Source organism: Vombatus ursinus, unplaced genomic scaffold (assembly GCF_900497805.2).
Source record: "Vombatus ursinus unplaced genomic scaffold, bare-nosed wombat genome assembly UNPS02014807.1, whole genome shotgun sequence".
In the NCBI taxonomy this organism is placed as follows: Eukaryota; Metazoa; Chordata; class Mammalia; order Diprotodontia; family Vombatidae; genus Vombatus; species Vombatus ursinus.
This window is the reverse complement of record NW_020954585.1, coordinates 61,756,208-61,773,885: the sequence shown is the minus strand read 5'-3', so window position 1 is coordinate 61,773,885 and position 17,678 is coordinate 61,756,208. Positions and strand designations below refer to the sequence as shown.

At 38.3% G+C, this 17,678-nt stretch overlaps 1 protein-coding gene across 1 annotated transcript in view; it reads right to left on the bottom strand.

Annotated features, from left to right (window-relative positions):
• Positions 1 to 17,678, bottom strand: part of LOC114052192 (dynein heavy chain 3, axonemal-like) — a 176,229-nt gene that overhangs the window by 13,991 nt on the left and 144,560 nt on the right. Inside the window, exons 48-55 of the mRNA XM_027874669.1 lie at positions 17,280 to 17,445; positions 16,874 to 17,090; positions 15,628 to 15,810; positions 11,074 to 11,272; positions 7,931 to 10,072; positions 6,977 to 7,202; positions 4,330 to 4,574; positions 1,625 to 1,741 (exon numbers count right to left, since the gene is read on the bottom strand). Coding sequence (XP_027730470.1) covers positions 1,625 to 1,741; positions 4,330 to 4,574; positions 6,977 to 7,202; positions 7,931 to 10,072; positions 11,074 to 11,272; positions 15,628 to 15,810; positions 16,874 to 17,090; positions 17,280 to 17,445 — 3,495 coding nt within the window. The remainder of the gene's footprint in view (positions 1 to 1,624; positions 1,742 to 4,329; positions 4,575 to 6,976; positions 7,203 to 7,930; positions 10,073 to 11,073; positions 11,273 to 15,627; positions 15,811 to 16,873; positions 17,091 to 17,279; positions 17,446 to 17,678) is intronic.

Here is a 17,678-nt window from a genome sequence, read left to right as displayed (position 1 = left end):
AGAACTGTATTGTTATTAAACCACTTTAAAGAAGCTTAAACGGGGGAAATAGGATAGAGAGAAAGACACAGATAGTAATCATAACTGTGAATGTGAATGGGATGAACTTTCCCATAAAATGAAAGCAGATAGCAGAATGGATTAAAAACCATAATCCTACAATATGTTGTTTACAAGAAAAATTAATCCCACAACTTCTTATAGCTTGGATTGCAGAACAGTGTCTCTAGCATTTATGTATTTTTTTAATTTTTTTTATTTTTTAGCATTTATGTATTTTTTAAAATTGTCTATCTTTAATGGGTTTTGGTAGCAAATCTCAGATAATATTTCTTTTATGATTAGTTACTCACTTGTAGAGAAATGATGAAGTGGGATTTCATGGTGGCCCTTAGGAGCTCCTGCCATCCATCTCTCAGGTAACTACAATCAGTCAACTAGCATTTATTAAGCACTTAAGTGCTGAGAATACAATATAAACATACATATTTATAATCAATATAATTAAAACAAAAGACATTCTAATGAGGGAAAGTAAGATGTAAAAGGAAGCTGAAGGTGGATGAGAGGGAAACAAAGGCACACTAAGTGGTGATAGGCATGCAAATGTTAATTCCCTTGCAAAGTAAAGCATCTGTTCAGCTATGGCTGAAGTATTATATTAATTAGGAGATCTGAGTGCAGGTCCCAACTCTTACTTAGCTATGTACACTGGGCAAGTCATTTAAACTCATGCCCCAGAGGGTTAAGGAGTGCTCGGGTATCCATGGCAACATAGGAAATCAGGAAGGGGCACAGATTTCAGAAGAAAGAGGATGAGTCTGATTTAAGACAAGTTGAGTTCAAAGGGAAAGCTAACCAGTCTGCAACTAGAAATGTAGAATGTGAGATGTCTGGAGCTTAGGAGGAGGACATGGGAATGTGCTTGGCTTATTGCGGAGGTTTTGCTATTCCAGGTGGTACTGGATTTCAAGGGTGAAAAACTAATGGCACATGGGCCTTAAGAAGGAATTCAGAGGTAGCTTTGGAATGATCTCTTGAAAATGCTGCTGTTTGTTTGTTTTTAAGTAAACAGTATCCTAACCCTTCAAGAATCTAGTAGGGATGCTGCCCTATCAGTATCACTCATCCAGAATTTACACAGTACCTTGTATTGCTAGTCAAAATTTCATGTCTTCCTAACTACGTGTTAAGTTTTTCTTTCTTTCTTTTCTTTCTTTCTTTCTTTCTTTCTTTCTTTCTTTCTTTCTTCCTTTCTTTCTGTCAGTCTTTCTTTCTTTTTGGTGAGGCAGTTGGGGTTAAGTGACATGCCCAGAGTCACACAGCTAGTGAGTGTTATATGTCTGAGGCTGGATTTCAACTCAGGTCCTCCTGACTCCAGGGCTGGTGTTCTATCTACTGTACCACCTAGCTGCCCCTGGTAAGTTTCTTTAGATCAGGAACTATGTGTCTTTCAGCTCCTAACAGCCTTCCACATAGTAGGTCAGCAGTAAATATTTTTAAATATTTTGTTTAATGGATTAGGCAACAAAGAAGCATGCTTCCTCTTTAGGTGGCTGAAGAGAACAGGTGGAAGTGGTGTAGAAGATAAATATTTGCCACAGCCACTAAACTCTTTCAGTACCTGTTAGGTAGGTCAGAGCCTCAAATGGCACTTCCTCATATTCATTCAGGAACATCTGGATCTGCCGCATGCTGATTCTCAAGTCAGACTCATTGAATTCATAGGGGATATTCCAACCTGCCAGAGTCAGAGAAATATAGACATTAGTGCTCCCATTCACTGATCACATACAGGAGAGTGAAGTGCCATCATGGGGTATATCAGCATCTTTCTTCCAGAGGAAAAAATAAAATCTGCACTGATGTTTCTAGTCAGTATGGGAACCATTCTACCTTTGACCACATTGGTTCTAAGTTAATTTCTTTACCATTCACTGAATTGGTAGATGTCAGAAAGCTGAGATTTGTGAAGGGAAGATTAATTATCTTGGTTGAAATATTTTCTTATAGCAAAAAAAACAAAAACAAAACCAAAACAAAACAAAACCCTCCAAAATTAGTACAATAATAAAGTTAAAGAAGGGCTCTTAACTCTTCCCAGGGGCACTTTTTTGGTTCCAAATTCATTTACTTGGGTGAATTTGGAACCAAAAAAGTGGCAGTCACTTGGGCCATGGGAATTTGGGAGCAGGGGCCCAAGTCTGATCCAATCTATAGTAGGGTAGACAGGGCTGTGGGTTGCCAATGGTCTGCACATCCACCATTCCCTTCTGCCTTCATGTACCATCACTGCTTGGAAGCCTGGGCTGTTTATTTTCCCCCTCCTTTATAAAATTGACAAGGTCATTGCTTGAGCTTCTTCCAGCTCTAAAATTATGCAAGTCTAAGAGATTTGTACTCCATCTGACTCCACCTCAGTTTTACTTTCAGAAAGAGTTGAATGACCTTGAGCAAGTCATTTCTGTATGTCTGTGCCCACATGTGATTTCAAGCCCTCTTTCAGCCCCCTTCACCAAAACATCTATTTATTTGCTATGTTACCTACTTTCTTCCCCATCTCCCTCTCCTTCCTTAAGTAACTGGGCTTTTTGGATGCTTTGTATGAATAAAAACACCTAGTTAATGAGAGTAATTCGTTAAAATAGGAAGGTGCCAGATGGTATACCTGTTCTTCCCTGGAGTGTCTTCCAGCAGTTTACTTGTGGTACACATGTGTCTGTTCATGGTGTCCCAGGATCTCTGTCTCCCTCATACAGCAGTTTATGACACCCCACAAACCACATTTCCTACACATCCCTAAAATATAGTTATTCTGGTTCATAGTGATTACTAGTTCCTTTTCAAAATGCTCTCAAATAATCCCTATAATAATACCTTCTAGCATTTTGCCAAAAAACAAAGTCCAGCTCACTGGTATACAATTTGAAGAATGCAGCCTTTTCTATTTTGAGATAACTGATTTATTTGGCTATCTTCTGTCTTATGACATCTTTCCTGTTATGATTTTCAAACATTTTTTTTCAAATAATAATAATGTTAATGACTTTTAAGAGACCACTAACAGTAATTTGCACTTTAGTTTATCTAGAACTGGTGACTTTGAGTAACTAGTTCATTGAGAGCATCCAGGGGCTTTCTTTCTATTTCTTTCTATTTTATGTCAGTTTCCTATTAACCATTGTTTTCATTCTGTCCTTCCTGGTTTGAAGCTCACTCATAAAATCAAAGTAAGAGTTGAATATGTCTGTCTTTTCTATATCATCTATTGGCATCTATCTCTTCTACCCCAAGAAGTAAATATACATCCTTTCTTGCCCCCTAGCCTTTTTTTAAAAACCTCATTTATTGCCACCTATGTGACCTTAGGATTACCTTGGGTAATCTCTCAAGGCCTCAGTTTCTTTATCTGTAAAATGAGAAAATTGGATTAGACTAATGTATATCTAAAGTCCCTTACATAAAGATCCTATGTTCCTGTTCAATTGGAGAATGACTAAACAAATTGTGGTATGTGGATGCAATGGAATCCCGTTATGTTGTAAGAAACAATGAGCATGATCAATACAGAGAAGCATGAAAAGACTTATGTGAGCTGATGCAAAGTAAAGTTAGCAGAGCCAGGAAAACAATATGTACAATGACTACAACAGTATCAACGGGAAGAACAAAACCACAAAATAATGTTGCAAAATTTCAAAGAATAAGCTTGGCCCCAAAGAAGAAATATAAGAAGACATATCATCCCCCTGCTCTTTTGTAGAGGTCAGGGGAGAGAATGTTCTATGGTTATGGAACACTGCATATAATGTAGATTTTTTTCAATGTATTGATCGGTATTGCTAACTTTATTTTCTCTTTTTGTTTTTCTTTTAAAAATCGTTATCATGCTAGTGGGGAAGGATAAAGAGGGAAATCTAGGCAGTGTGAAAACAAAATATATTAATAAAAATGTATTTGTTACAAGGGATAGCTCTCTCTCTCTCTCTCTCTCTCTCTCTCCCCCCCCCTTTTTTCCCCTTCCCTCTCTCTCCTTCTCTGAGAGGGGAAGAGGAAGTAAAATTTAGGTAATATAAAAACAAAAAATGACAATAAAATTCTATTTTTTTAAAAAATCCTGTGCTCATCTGATCTTTAGCATTCATTGCTTTAGCACTTCTGACACTGTTCCTATAGAGGTATGCCACTCTTTTTTACTTATCTCCTGTTGTCCCAATTTTTAAAAAATATGTGTGCGTATCTTTTAAAGATCCTCTTTTCATTATCTTTTGTTTTCCTTTTTTTTAATCCTCTTTTCAAAAGAAATTTGTGGAGACTCCCAGAACTTACCTAGGGGTCCAAAGTTTCTTCTCTCTTGAACAATGGCATGGAAGAAACAGAGGCCAAACAACAATTTGTGCCAAATCTTGGCTTTCTCACAACTGTTGAAGAAGAGGGGATCTGAGATAGGGTCATTGAGGTAGGAGCGCAACAGATTGGCTCGGACACCTTTGGGAGGCTCATTGGTCATTTTGATTCCATTCTGGAGGATGCTGACGGGAAACTTCTCTGATGGATAACTGGTTAGCCACAGCCTAGAAGGAGAAAAGTGAAATTCATTTGCTTAGCTGAAAGTGAATTTATCACCTTAAGCCAAAAAAATATTCCTAGAAATCCCCAGACCTCTGCAAAAAATCTCTCTTTGTTTTAAATGATCTGAGAACTGACAAAAATGACTTATGGCCTAAACTAGACTTGATTACCTATTGAAATCTGATAATTATAATAATTGCTAGCATTTAGATAGCACTTTAGGGTTTACAAAGCACTTGGCATATGTTAGTTACTCCTTTGCTCCTCACAACAATCTTGTGAGGTAGGTACTATTATTAGACTTACTTTTACAGTATGGAAAATGAGGCTGAGAGAGGTCAAGCGACTTGCTCAAGATCTTACCTGGAAACATCCTTCCACTGCTAAAGCCCTCTTCTCCTTTTAGTGAGTTATTCCTGGGAGCCTTTATTTTGGGGAAGCCCTTCTGCTTCTGACTCTCCAAATTTTGTGTGGGTACTTACCCTATCCCCCCTGCTTTTCAGCTCATTTCTTGTTATCCTCCCCCATTAGAAAGTCAGCTCTTTGAAGGCAGGGACTTTCTTTTGCTTGCATTCGTCTCCCCGTGCTTAGCACAGTGCCTTGCACATATTAAACACTTAATAAATGTATGTTGCCATCCTGTTTGACTGCCTACCTGTTATCTTGCCCAGGGTCACACAGTTTAAATAAATTTAACAATAGGTTCCCATTCTCAAGAGGTATGTAAATAGCAAAAATGAATAGAATTTACATTCCTTTTAAATTTTTTTTACTTCAGAGCCAGTAATAGTTTGAGGTGAAAGAGACCTGAGAGAATATTTTTTGAATGCTGTCATTTTATAAAAGAAGGAAAGTGACTCATCTTTACAAACATAAATTCATTCAAAATCAGACCTGAACAAGGAACTGTTTTTCTAAGGCTGCTCTGAACATAGTTCATTCGACGTGAATGCAGAGACTGATTTCTGTTTGACATAAGGAAATGCTTTCTAACAATTAGAAAGAAGTATCCCAAACTGCAATGGCCTCTCTCAGGAAACAGGGGCTCTTAACCTTTCTTGTGTCATAGATCCACTGGGTAGTCTGGTGAAGCCTATGAATCCCTTCTCAGAAGAATGTTTTTAAATGTATAAAATAAGATATGTAGGATTACAAAGGAAACCAATTATATTGAAAACAGTTATCAAAATACTAAAAAAAAAAATCAACAAGTTCACGGACCATAGGTCATTAACTCTGGAGAAGATAACTCCCTGTCATTGATGGTCTCAAGTAGAGACTGGACCACTACTTTCTGGAGATATCTGAGAGGGAATTTGTATTTCAAGTTTGCGCTGGATTAGATCAATAGTCCAACCTGTGAGCCATGAACTGTTTTTTTTGGGGGGGGGGAAGCAAAAGGTGGGGTAGGGATACTTATGGCAAAGGCACCATCTCATTACATGAATTTTTATGACTAAAGAATTCACAGTAAGTGGCTAGCCTACTGTTCATGAACTTCTCTGCCCTTAGCTAGGCTTGTCCTTGGAAAACAGATGTGGTTTTGTTTTTAAGATTGTACTCAATGCCTTTCCAGCCTTGTAAAATTTATGAGAGCAATGGTGTAACTTTGAGAACCCAGGCTCACCTCCAGGCTCTGATAAGGCATAGAAAACAGTAAACATACTTTCTATAGATGGAACAAATGATGTCACATATATGTTCACTATTTCTCACAAGTCTTTAGGTACTATTGTGATAAATAAAACATATATTCATATAAAAGCAACAATTAAACTCATAGGAGCTTATCATTATGCATTTTCTCAATTAATGGATACTAATAGTACAACTACTATCATATAGAATTTCATGAAAATTTTTGACACTAAAAATGGGTCCTCATACTTGAAAAGGTTAGAAACCACTGAATTAGCAGTCTTCTAATAATAATAGGTAGTATTTATATAATGCTTTAAGGTTTGATTTACATACGTAATCTCAGTTGTTCCTCACGACAAGGAGGAAAAGGCTATTATCCCTATTTTTCCAATTAGGAAACTGAGGTAATGGAGGTTAAGTGACTTGCCCAGGGTCATGAAGTTAGCAAATGTCTGAGCTAAGATTTGAACTCAGGTCTCCCTGACTCCAAGTCTAACCCTAGCCGCTGCACCACCTCGCTGACTCACAGAAGAGGGAATGTGGATATTTTCTCGCTTTAGACTCTAAGATTCTATGATTCTGTCATGCAGAAACTGGGCAAACTAAGATAATAGGAACTGACAATTGGATTATTTATGTGAATCAACATGTTTTATTTTGTTTCATTTTTACTTCATGGCATTTCAAAAATAAAAATAAAAAAGGGACCTGCACAAATAAGGGTTAAACAAAGAAATAGGAAACTATCCGGGTAGATTCTTACCGGAAGGCTGGATTGGTGTTCTCAGGAATAATCACTTCCTCACATATCTTCTCCAAAGTAGGCATCCAGCTGGTTGCTAGATGGCAGTTCTGTAAGACCACCCAGGTGCCCTCAGTGATGGCTCTGTTAATCATATTGGCAGCAATGGGGCCCTGGCCCTGGCCAAGGGAGATCGTTTGAATGCTGCTACCTCCCATGCCAAGATCATCTGCGAACTTGAGCAGACCTGTGAGCAGAGCCAATGGAGTTTTTAGAAGAGACCAGGATGACTCTGCGGAGTTTAAAATGATCCCATGAAAGCAATGACGTAAATTAAAATTCCAGCACCTTGTGAAAAGAGTTCAAAAAAATTCTCCCCATGGTGTCAACAAGATAAAAAGCTCTTCAGAAAATAGTTTCACCTAACTCTCACAGAGAAAGCTACTCTTGGTATGATCATCTCAAGGGCTAAAGTCAACAATTCCCTCTATCTTTTGATAACTACATACTCTATAATAATATATATAAAAGTATTCAAAAGTAATTAGTAATAAGCCTTTATGCTGAGATATCAGTATCATGTGTTTAATGTTAAACCTGTGTTTAATGTTAAAGCCTCTGTTGCTTTTTCTCCTATATATAGAAATGTTCAGATTTTAAGTTTCCCTCTTCTGAGTGCTCAGTACAGCACATGTGTAATTGTAACAATTCAATCCAGCTTCTGTGATTATAATGTATATAATTATATTGAATACTCTGACCCTTACCTAATTCTCTTTATTATTCCTTGGTTTTCCTCTTGAATTTCTTTCCTAAATATCCCACTTAGAGATATAAAAGGAATACTCAAAAATCCTGAAAATAGAGATTAACTGTGTAGAACTCTCTTCTAATGGCAAGTGCAAAAGAACTATTTTTTTGTTATCAACTTGAATGCAAAATTTATTTTTTACCACCTAATCTTGGCTTCCTCACCTGCCATTGGGTCAGCACCTGGAGACAACACAAAAATCAATGGAGCACAGCTGTTAGAATCATTGTAGGATCCCTGAAGGTCAAATGTAGGTGGTTCAATGTATGTCTTTCCCATGTTATAAACAATGAAGTCCTGGGCAGCTGGAACAATTTTGTCAGGTCGCAGACATCGGAGAACCACCAAACGATCTAATCCATAAAGAACTTCCCAGTTCCTAGGGAATGGTTCTTCATGGGGCTTGGCAGAATCATAGATCCCCTTCCAGTCCAAAACATAGCTTTCCACATCCTCTTTCAGACCTCCAAGAGTGGGCAGCTGGGATGCACGGACAATCTCAGCCCATGACTTTTCAGACAACCATTCAGGAGCTGGATTGGGATAGGGGTTATTAAGAGCTACACCTCCTGTCAGAAGAAAGCGCCAGACTTCATCATTAATTTCACCTTTCCTTTTCATGATCCCAATAGTCAGGAGGAGAGAGAAAAGTAGCTTGTCCTTCTCAAACAGGGAACGACAGACGTTGTTGTAAATACTTATTGTGAAGTGGTCAATGATGTTCCCTATACGATGTTCCAAGTCCTCACTCTTCTGGCTATGGGCCAGGGACTGTACATACAAGTTGATGAACCAGGTCAGAGAATATTGGTACATTGGTTCAATGTTAGCCAAGTCAGAAATACAAAAGAAGACAGTGGAAGAATGAACAGCCACCGGCTTGTAGCCCATCCTTGTATCATCAATCTGTGTTTCTGTCACTGAGGCAATTTTCTGCTTCTCAGAGATTTCTTCAGACAGCACTTTAGAAGAAGACAGAATTTTAATGGCAGTTTCATCCTCTAAAATGTTGCCTTCAGACTTGGAGAGGACCTCTAAGATCTTATCTTCTATCTCTTTCAGCTGCTTCTTGTTGTCAGCACTTTCAATAATCAATTGGTTCTTCTTCTCTTCTAGCTCTGGCTTTTCCTTGGCAGCAACAATACCAAGAAGTTGATCTTGGAGACCCAGAGGAGTGATCATAAAGTTGAGGAGACAGACTTTCACAGCTATTTCAGGGAGATAATGGGGATTTCTCAAACGGGTTGTAATATAAAGTTTAAAATCTCTCGAGTATTCAATAATATTTTCACCTAATCTCATGTACTCTACCCCTTGCTGTTTGAATGTTGACTTGAGTAAGATGGGCTCAATGAAAGCATCCAGCTCTTCTCCAATGTTTTCTAGTAAGACTGGAGTGCCAAATTGAATAGCATTTTCCAGTACCCTCACATAGTTATCATCAGAAAGCTTGATTACAGAGAGTTTATTGGATTTCTCCATATTTTTGACCCACTTATTGGCCTGCCCCTGTGGATCAATCATTAAAGCCCATCGTCTTGAATTGGACACAATGATGCCATTATCAATGGAAAAAGAGTCTATGGGTAGTCCAGCAATCTGCCAGGCTTGAATTTTTACAGGATCTCCTAAGGTGTTACTAAGACTGAAGTCATTAGAGCCTGGGATCTTTCCTGCCTTGCAATACTCTAGCCATTGCTTTTGGCAGTCAGTGCGATAATCTACTGTAAAGGCCCCCAGATAAGCCACAGTGCCTGAGGACAGCAATACATCCCCTGTTAGGTTAGTATAACGAATCCCCAATAGCCGGGCAGCTTCTGTCCATCGGTCTTTCTCTCCCCCAAGGCCACTGATCAGTTTCTCTGCCCGGACTAACTTCTGGGAGCAGAGTTCAATATTGTCTTCTAATGCCTTTTTCTTCAAGTTCATGGCCTCAAATTCATCATTCAAGGCTTGAAGACGATCTTCCACCAGCTTCAACTCTCCTCGTTTTAGATTTAACTTTGACATCTGTTCATCCAGCTTCCCTTCTGCCACTTTCAATCTTTCCCTCTTGGGGGCCACCACTTTGGCCACTCGATCATATACTTCCATGGCCCTCACCCACTTGCACAAGCCCTCACAAGCTGATGATACATTCTTAATGACTGCTGGCTGGAAGTCTGGGTGGTCAATGAATCTTTCTCGGATCCTCTTCATGATCAAGGGAGGGATATTATCTTTATCATAGGTCTTCAAACTCTCCAAGAATTTCAGATCCCCAAGGACCTTCCTAGATGTACCCCAGTAGTCTTCTATCATCTTACCTGTTTAGTACAAGAAGTATTAATTGAGTACCTATTATGTAAATCATTCATTGTCAATGAAAAGTTAAGAGCCAGTTTAATTCACAGTGTTGTAAATACTTTTAAAGTTTGTCTAAAAATAAAAAGTTTAAAACATTTTTTTATGTGAAGTCAGATTACTTCAACATTTCACAATTTTGACTGAGAGGAATATCTTTCCCAGTACAACCCCTCAGTAACATAGCAGATGGCCATTGAGAATTGCTACAGCCAAAAGAAATTTCTCACAGTGTTGAATCTTCATTTACTCAAAGAGGAGAAATCTCAAAAAGATTTGAAGAGAGACCACAAAATGACAATTCAGGTAAGCAAAATCCTAGATATTCTGTAAATTAGAGCGATTGTTGAGATTTCCTACGGCGGTGGCAAGAGACTTTTGATGCTAGTTTTCAGAGATTACATATAAAAGAGATATTACTAGCTTTGTTGGATCTGTTACCCATTCTATTCTTCACGTATGTACTCAACTCCAAGAAACTGGTCTTAAAGTTTAAACTTAATCTATTTTTTAAATAGAGTGAAAATAAAGGTCTTAATACTGCTATGTTTCTAGAACTATTCAGATGTGGTCTCTCTCTGTTCTCTCACATACTTTTTAATCTTCATGCTTGTCCTGTTGTCTATATGCAATACTATTTCTATCTATACTTATCCTCCCTGTCTTAATTTTAATATCCTCAAAGTCAGGAAGCTATACCTCCCTTGAGAAAATTTTTACTCTTAGGAAATAAATGTTTTTTGATTGGTTGATTTGGTTGATTAGTTAAATGACTGAAAGGGAGAACTGATTTCAAGATCAGCTTTTCTGTTTCTATTCAATTAAGACCTTAGTTTCTAGCTCCGTTAATGTGCTGTTAAACAAGTCCTTCCCTGGAGGTGATTTGGTTGTGTGTTCATGCCACATGGGCTACAGAATTTTCAGGGCTTTTCAAAGATACAGGGAGGAAGAATGGGGAGCTTACCACTACCACTCAGATCAGGTTTCCTCTCTGGTCTCAGTCCTTTCATGACACAGATACTCTCCATGACAAGTTTGACAGGGCCAGGAGGGTTCTGCATTGACTTTACCATGGTGATATCTGAGGCATTCAGGGTATCCAATGCAGCAAGGGCAGCCTCCAGTGCTGGCATGACCTCTGCCAGGTCACCCTCACACTCATCCTGTAAAGCACAGGAGTAGAAATGGTTAGCTCTACAGGGGTGATGCCATACTGTACCATCCTCATAGCAAGGGGTTCTTCACCATTTTTTGTCAGTACCCTTTTAGCAATCCAAAGAAGCCCATGGATCCCTCTTCAGAATAATGTTTTTAAATTCATGAAACTCAAATAGGCTTATAAAAGAAATAAAATATATTTAAATAGTTATTAAAATATTTTTTTAAAAAAATAAAAGTTCATAGACTCCAGGTTAAGGCTTAAAAGAACTCTTAACAGGAATGAGTTACCCTCACATAGTTGTTATCAGAAAGCTTGATTACAGAGAGTTTATTGGATTTCTCCATATTTTTGACCCACTTGCTGGCCTGCCCCTGTGGGTCAATCATTACAGCCTTAAATTGGATGCAGTGATGCCATTATCACTCCAATGATGCCACTCTCAATAAGAGAGGATTACTGTTTAGGGATTTGTGGTGAAAATCAGGCAGAGGTCTTCTCTGCCAAGGGACACTCCCCACCAGAACATGGGCCATGTAGTGCTTGTTCAGTCAATAAATGTCATGGAAAGGGGACCGGGCAGTTACAATTATTTCAGGGGCTCATCATCCAGCGGGTAGATAGTACAAGTTATTCTACTCCTCTTCTTTTTCTGCCTTCCTTGAGCATTCTAATATTCTTCAGCATGTCCTCCAGAAGGTAAACAGCAGGAAGACGTAGATATCACATTTCTCCTGTGGGCAGCCCTGACACAGTGTTTGGTAGGGCAGGAGGTCAAAGCTGTTGGCTACAACAAAGCTTTTGGATTACAGTGGCCTTAAGTTATCCCAGTCCCCTGTGAGCACCAAACAAACAAACAAAAAAACACAAAAACAAAAACCTGGCTGTGCCATCTTCCTCTGAAAATATGAAGCAACTACTAGCCAATGGACAGATTAAACCTCTGCTCCATTTCTAAAAGGGAAAGGACTAGAGATAATCCTATTCTCAGTTCAGCCTCACTTTATTTTTTTTTTAAAACCTTTTTATTGATACCTTTTGTTTTTACATCATCCATGTTTCCCAATTTAGCCCTTCTAGGCCCTGCCTCCTGAGAGCCATCTTTTCTAACAAAGAATAAAAACAAAAAGGAAAAACAGTTCACCAAAACTAAACAACATTTTAGAAAAAGTCTGACACTACATGCTGTGTTTCACACCCAAAAATCCTTACCTCTGCAAAGAGTGTGAGCAGAAAAGAATGTTGGGCTTACTTCCTAAATGATTTTAAAAGGACCCTCTTTGAGCCCAAGATACAAAAACCAATGAGGGTAAGCCCAAAAGGGCCTGAGGTCCATGTTTCTTTCAAAGTGGTTGACTCTTAGAAGCGATGCTGGTCCCATTTCAGATCATGATTATGGACTGCTAATAATAACTGACATTTGTATAGTGCTTTAAATTTTGCCATGTGCTCTTTACATAGACTATCTCATTATAGAATCACAACAACTCTTTGATGTATGCTTTATAGGTATTATCCCCTGTTTGAACAGATTAGGAAACTGAGGCTCAGAAAAAGTAAGTGGCATATCCAGAGTCATACAGATAGTGTCAGAGGTGGGTTTGAATCCAGTTCTTAGCTGACTTCAGAGTCCATCACTCTTGGCTAAACATGGCTGCCTCCTAATTTGCTTCCTGATTGTCACTCCCCAAATCTTGCATATAGCAGTAGTTCTAGATTTCATCCTTTGTACTCAAAACTAAAGGCCTACATCGAATGCACAGGAAGTAGGAGAAGTAGAGAGGCCGGGGCATTTTCCCAGCATACCTTGTGCTAAGGTTTAAGTCCACTGTGACTGCCACCTCCACTCTTTAATTTGTATGTCCTTTTTCTTCCTAGTCACCACAAATGCCCTAACTTAGTGAAAGGATATTTATCTTTCACAAAGCTCCTTTAATAGCAAGCTGTGTCCCCCAAAGCGCTGTCCTAGACCCTCTTTTAGACACCTTCCAAGCATTCTACCTTGGTGCTTTTATCTGGGCTCAATTATCATCTCTATGCAGTTTGACTCCCAAATCTATCTTGCCCCAATATCTCTCTTGAATTTCAGTCCCCCACCATGAGCTACCTGCTAGAAATTTCTATTTGTCTTTCCTACTAGCAATTTAATTAGAACATGTTTAAAAACAGAAATAATCTTCTTTCCTAAACTCATCTAGGTCTAGGCAGCAAAGTGGGATGATGGACAGAGCACTGGGCCTGGAGTGAGTGAGACCTGAGCTCAAATCCAGTCTTAGGATTTGAACTTTCTAGCTTTCTGACCCTGGGCAAATCATTTAACCTCTATCTGCCTCAGTTTCTTCAACTGTAAAATGGGAATGATAACAACACCTACAACTTTACAGTGCTGTTGTGAACATCACATGAGATAATATTTGTAAAGGGCTTAGTGTAGTGCCTGGCACATAGTAGATGCTATTAAATACTGAAGAGGATTGAGGTCACTACCATCTTCCCAGTCACTCAAATTCATAAGTTTAGAGTCATCCTTGACACTTCTCTCTTCGCTGCCCCCATATCTAATCATTTGTTAAGTCTTATTTATACTATATAAGGTCAACAACAATAACAACAACAACACATAAGGTCACTCCTCTACATTTCGATAACCATACTCAATTCAAAACCTTTTCAACTCTTACAGAGACTAGCAATAGCTTCCTAACTGGTTTCTTTACTTCCCATCTCTCCTTTCCCTAATCCACCCTACACAAACTTGCAAAAACAATCTATCTTCCTAAAACAAAAATCTAATCATTTGTTTCACTTTTTCTATTCAAAGACCTTCCACATTACATTCAAGATAAAATACAAACCCTTCAAGCCTTAGACTTGTGGTCTTCTACAACCTAGCTCCAGCCTATATTTTTCAGAATAATTTCCTATTGTTGCCTCATTTATGAAATTAAATGCCTATCACATTTTGCCTTTGTAAAACTTCCACCTTAAGGATGTCAGTCAATTCTTCTTTCACTACAATTAAAGGAACATTGAACTGAATATTAGAAGACCTGGGTTCTAGTCCAGACTTTTCCTTCTTTAAGTAGCTGGGTGACCTTAGGCTAGTCCTTTCTATCTTGGAGCCTGTTTCTTCATCTAAAAAGGGACAGGGACTTGACCTGTGATTTCATTGCTATAGGGAATTCCCAGATGAGGAAATTCCCTATAGTATTAGTCTTAGAGAGTTGCCTAGAACAGAGGAGTCAAACTTGGTTGTCCATAGGCCTGCATGAGGCTCACAACACTCGTTAATGTTGCCTATACCAGATTAAAATCTAATTGGGAAATATTTAACAAAGTAAATAAAAATACAATAAAACATAGGTAATGTTAATATGTGTTTTTCTAAATTAATATGTAGTCCACAGTGATCCTTATGTATGGTATAGTGGCCCCCATTTCTACTTGAGTTTGACACCACTGGCTGAAACACTGAGGGATTAAATGACTCGCCCAGGGTGACATAGCCAGTATGTGTCCTCAGAGGAGGAACTTGACCCCAGGTCTTCCTGGCTCCGAGGCTCTCCATCCATTACAACACACTGCCTCAAGGGATAGTTACAAAAAAACAGAAGATAACTTGTATTTAAAAGGGCTTCAAAATATATAAGGCATTTAAAAACTCAAAATATTATTATAAATAGCATTTGCCTTCTGTTATTTGAGAAGTATAAAGGAGGTGATCAGGGAAATGTATGACCAGAAGAAAACATAGGCTGACTACACAGCAAGAGAGGGGGATTCCTATGGGTGTGCTGGTAAATGTTTAATAACTGACTCTCTTAAGAAAATGTACATACTCTACACTTTTAAACTTTATCTGCATTATTAACATTTTCTCCATCACTTTCTTAAGCACAGACAACCAACAAAACAATAAATCAAGTCCTAATTTGTAGAATTTGTTGATTCCTGAGATGTAAATGCTCACACTGAAAATGTAACAGATCAAGCTAGCTTTAGGACACCCCTTTTCTATAGGTTTCTCTAGTCAACCAATGGGATCCACAAGATGAAGACTCTCTTCTCTAGAGGAAGGTAACTTAGCATGTTGGGTGGATACCCTTTGGCATATATATGAGAGAACATGGACAAGCGTTCCATAGGATGGACAGGTATGGATTGGTTGTGATCTGTATCAGTGGGAGAGAATACCTACATCAAGCTCAATCATAGACCCATCCAAGTATCCAAATGTAAGGATGTGACTGAGAAAAATCCAATCCCTAAAATGGCCTGTTGCCCACCTACTTCTTGTGTCATAACTGAGACTTCCATGAGGGACTTGGTCTTAGCAATTATGCAATGGAAAACCTGTACCTTAATAGCTTGTGCAATGGCAGCAGCAGTATTGGCCTTTTGTTCATCTGCCTGAACCATTAGCTTCTTAGCATCTGCTTCCACTGTCTCTGCTTCAATTTTTATCATCATCTTCTCAGTCTCTTCAGAGGTCTTGATCAACTCGGGTTGAAGGGCAGTTAGTTCTACCTGCATTACAGCCACCTAATAGAGAAACAGAAAGTAAGGAAAGGCAGCAGATCATTCCTTACCAGACGGTGTATTTCTGAACTGGAGTCTTGTTCAACAGAAAGCTATGGAGATGAGTAGAACTCAAAAATATGGTTTAAAAGGACACTTTGCCTACCACTTGAACAAAAAAAAAATGGAGAACAGCTATCAATTTCAACAAGGATCTAGTTATAAATAAATGTGTTGGTCAGGAATATTTGTCTTTCTGATCAAAGATGCTTACAGATGGGGGAATAGATGGAATATCTGTGAAGTCTTCTCCTGTCCTCATTTTTAGATTAACTATATATGGCCACAACCTAATATCTTTTAAACAGCAGATTTAAATATCTCCATTTTTTGACATTTCAAAATATGCTCTCCTCCCTTTTATTTTTATTTTTTTATTTTTATTTTTTATTAATTTATTTTGATTTATCAATAATCACTTCCATATGCTTTTGAGTTTAAAATTTTTCTCCCCCTTCCTCTCTACCACCCTCCCAAAGATGGTGCACAATCTGATATAGGCTATACATTTACATTCATATTAAACAGATTTTCACATTAGTGATGTTGTAAGTAAAAATTAAAACCAATAGGAGGAACGATCAGAAAGAGGAAACAAAACTCAACAGAAAAGAAAAAAAATAGCAATTCAACTTCCATAGTTCTTTCTTTGGATGTGGATAGCATTTTCCATCACAAGGCCTCTGGAGATGTCTTAGATCCTTGTTAAATATCTCTATTTTTAACATTCTGAAAAGCCATTGATTGTTCTGGAGTTTTACTTCCTGACTTCAGGGCCAGTGTTCTATCCACTGTACCACCTAGCTGCCCCTGTACTAAGAATTTTTTTTAAACAAATATTATCTCATGTGATTTGGTAAGGACCAAATAGTAAATACTAAATGCTCTAAGTCATGGGAAAGTTATTGGTGCTTGTGTTTTTTGTTTGTTTTTACCGATTATAATAAGCCAGCTGTTTACATTTGAAGCCCAGACACATACTAAGATGCTGAAAGCCTATCTTTATTTCTTTTCAGTGACAACTCACCTGTGATGATGCAAAGTCAAGTTTTTGAAGCCCCACCAGGTAACGGTTCCTCATCATATCCACCTCATGTCTTTTGCTATTTAGTAGTGTTTTGAAGGTCAGAATCAATTCAAGATAAGATGTTGGAGTAACATAATTGTGTCTTCGTAGTGTACCAAAAAAATCTACCGAGAGATGTCTCACACTTTCCTGGAAATACTTGCACATGGACACAACCCTACAGAGAATAAATGGCAATCACACTGTGTCTATTTTTATCCAAGTAAATTATGATAATGCTGGCCATTAAAATCTGTAGCTCTATTTGACTCCACTGGCTTTGGCTAACTCAAGTCAGAAAGACATTTATTGAGGGAAACATTAGTCATACTCCCAAGCCTTTATAGATAACCATCCCAATACATACTGTATTCGAACGTCATCATCGAGCTCCACATCTTCTAAAAACTTGTTGGCCACCATCTCTAATGCATCTGTTGGCCAAGTCTGGAACCAGTCAATGGTACAGCAATTGATCAAAGAAGGGAACATTCGTAGACGGTTACGGAAAGCATCTCCAATAGGACTCATGGCTTTTAGAAAGAATAGGTTTTGTTAGTTCCTTTCATTCCAGTTCCAGGCAGAATTGGACTTCCTTAGGGGTTAATTCAGAATTTTGAGGGCACTCATGGAGTAATACATACCCTTGTTACTTTTGGAAAGGTTCAGAAGCAATTAACAACCTAATCCCGTGGAAACTCTGGAGTCATAATGGGAAAGGCCCACCCAAAATTTTGGAAACTGTATCACCTATCAGAGATTTTTG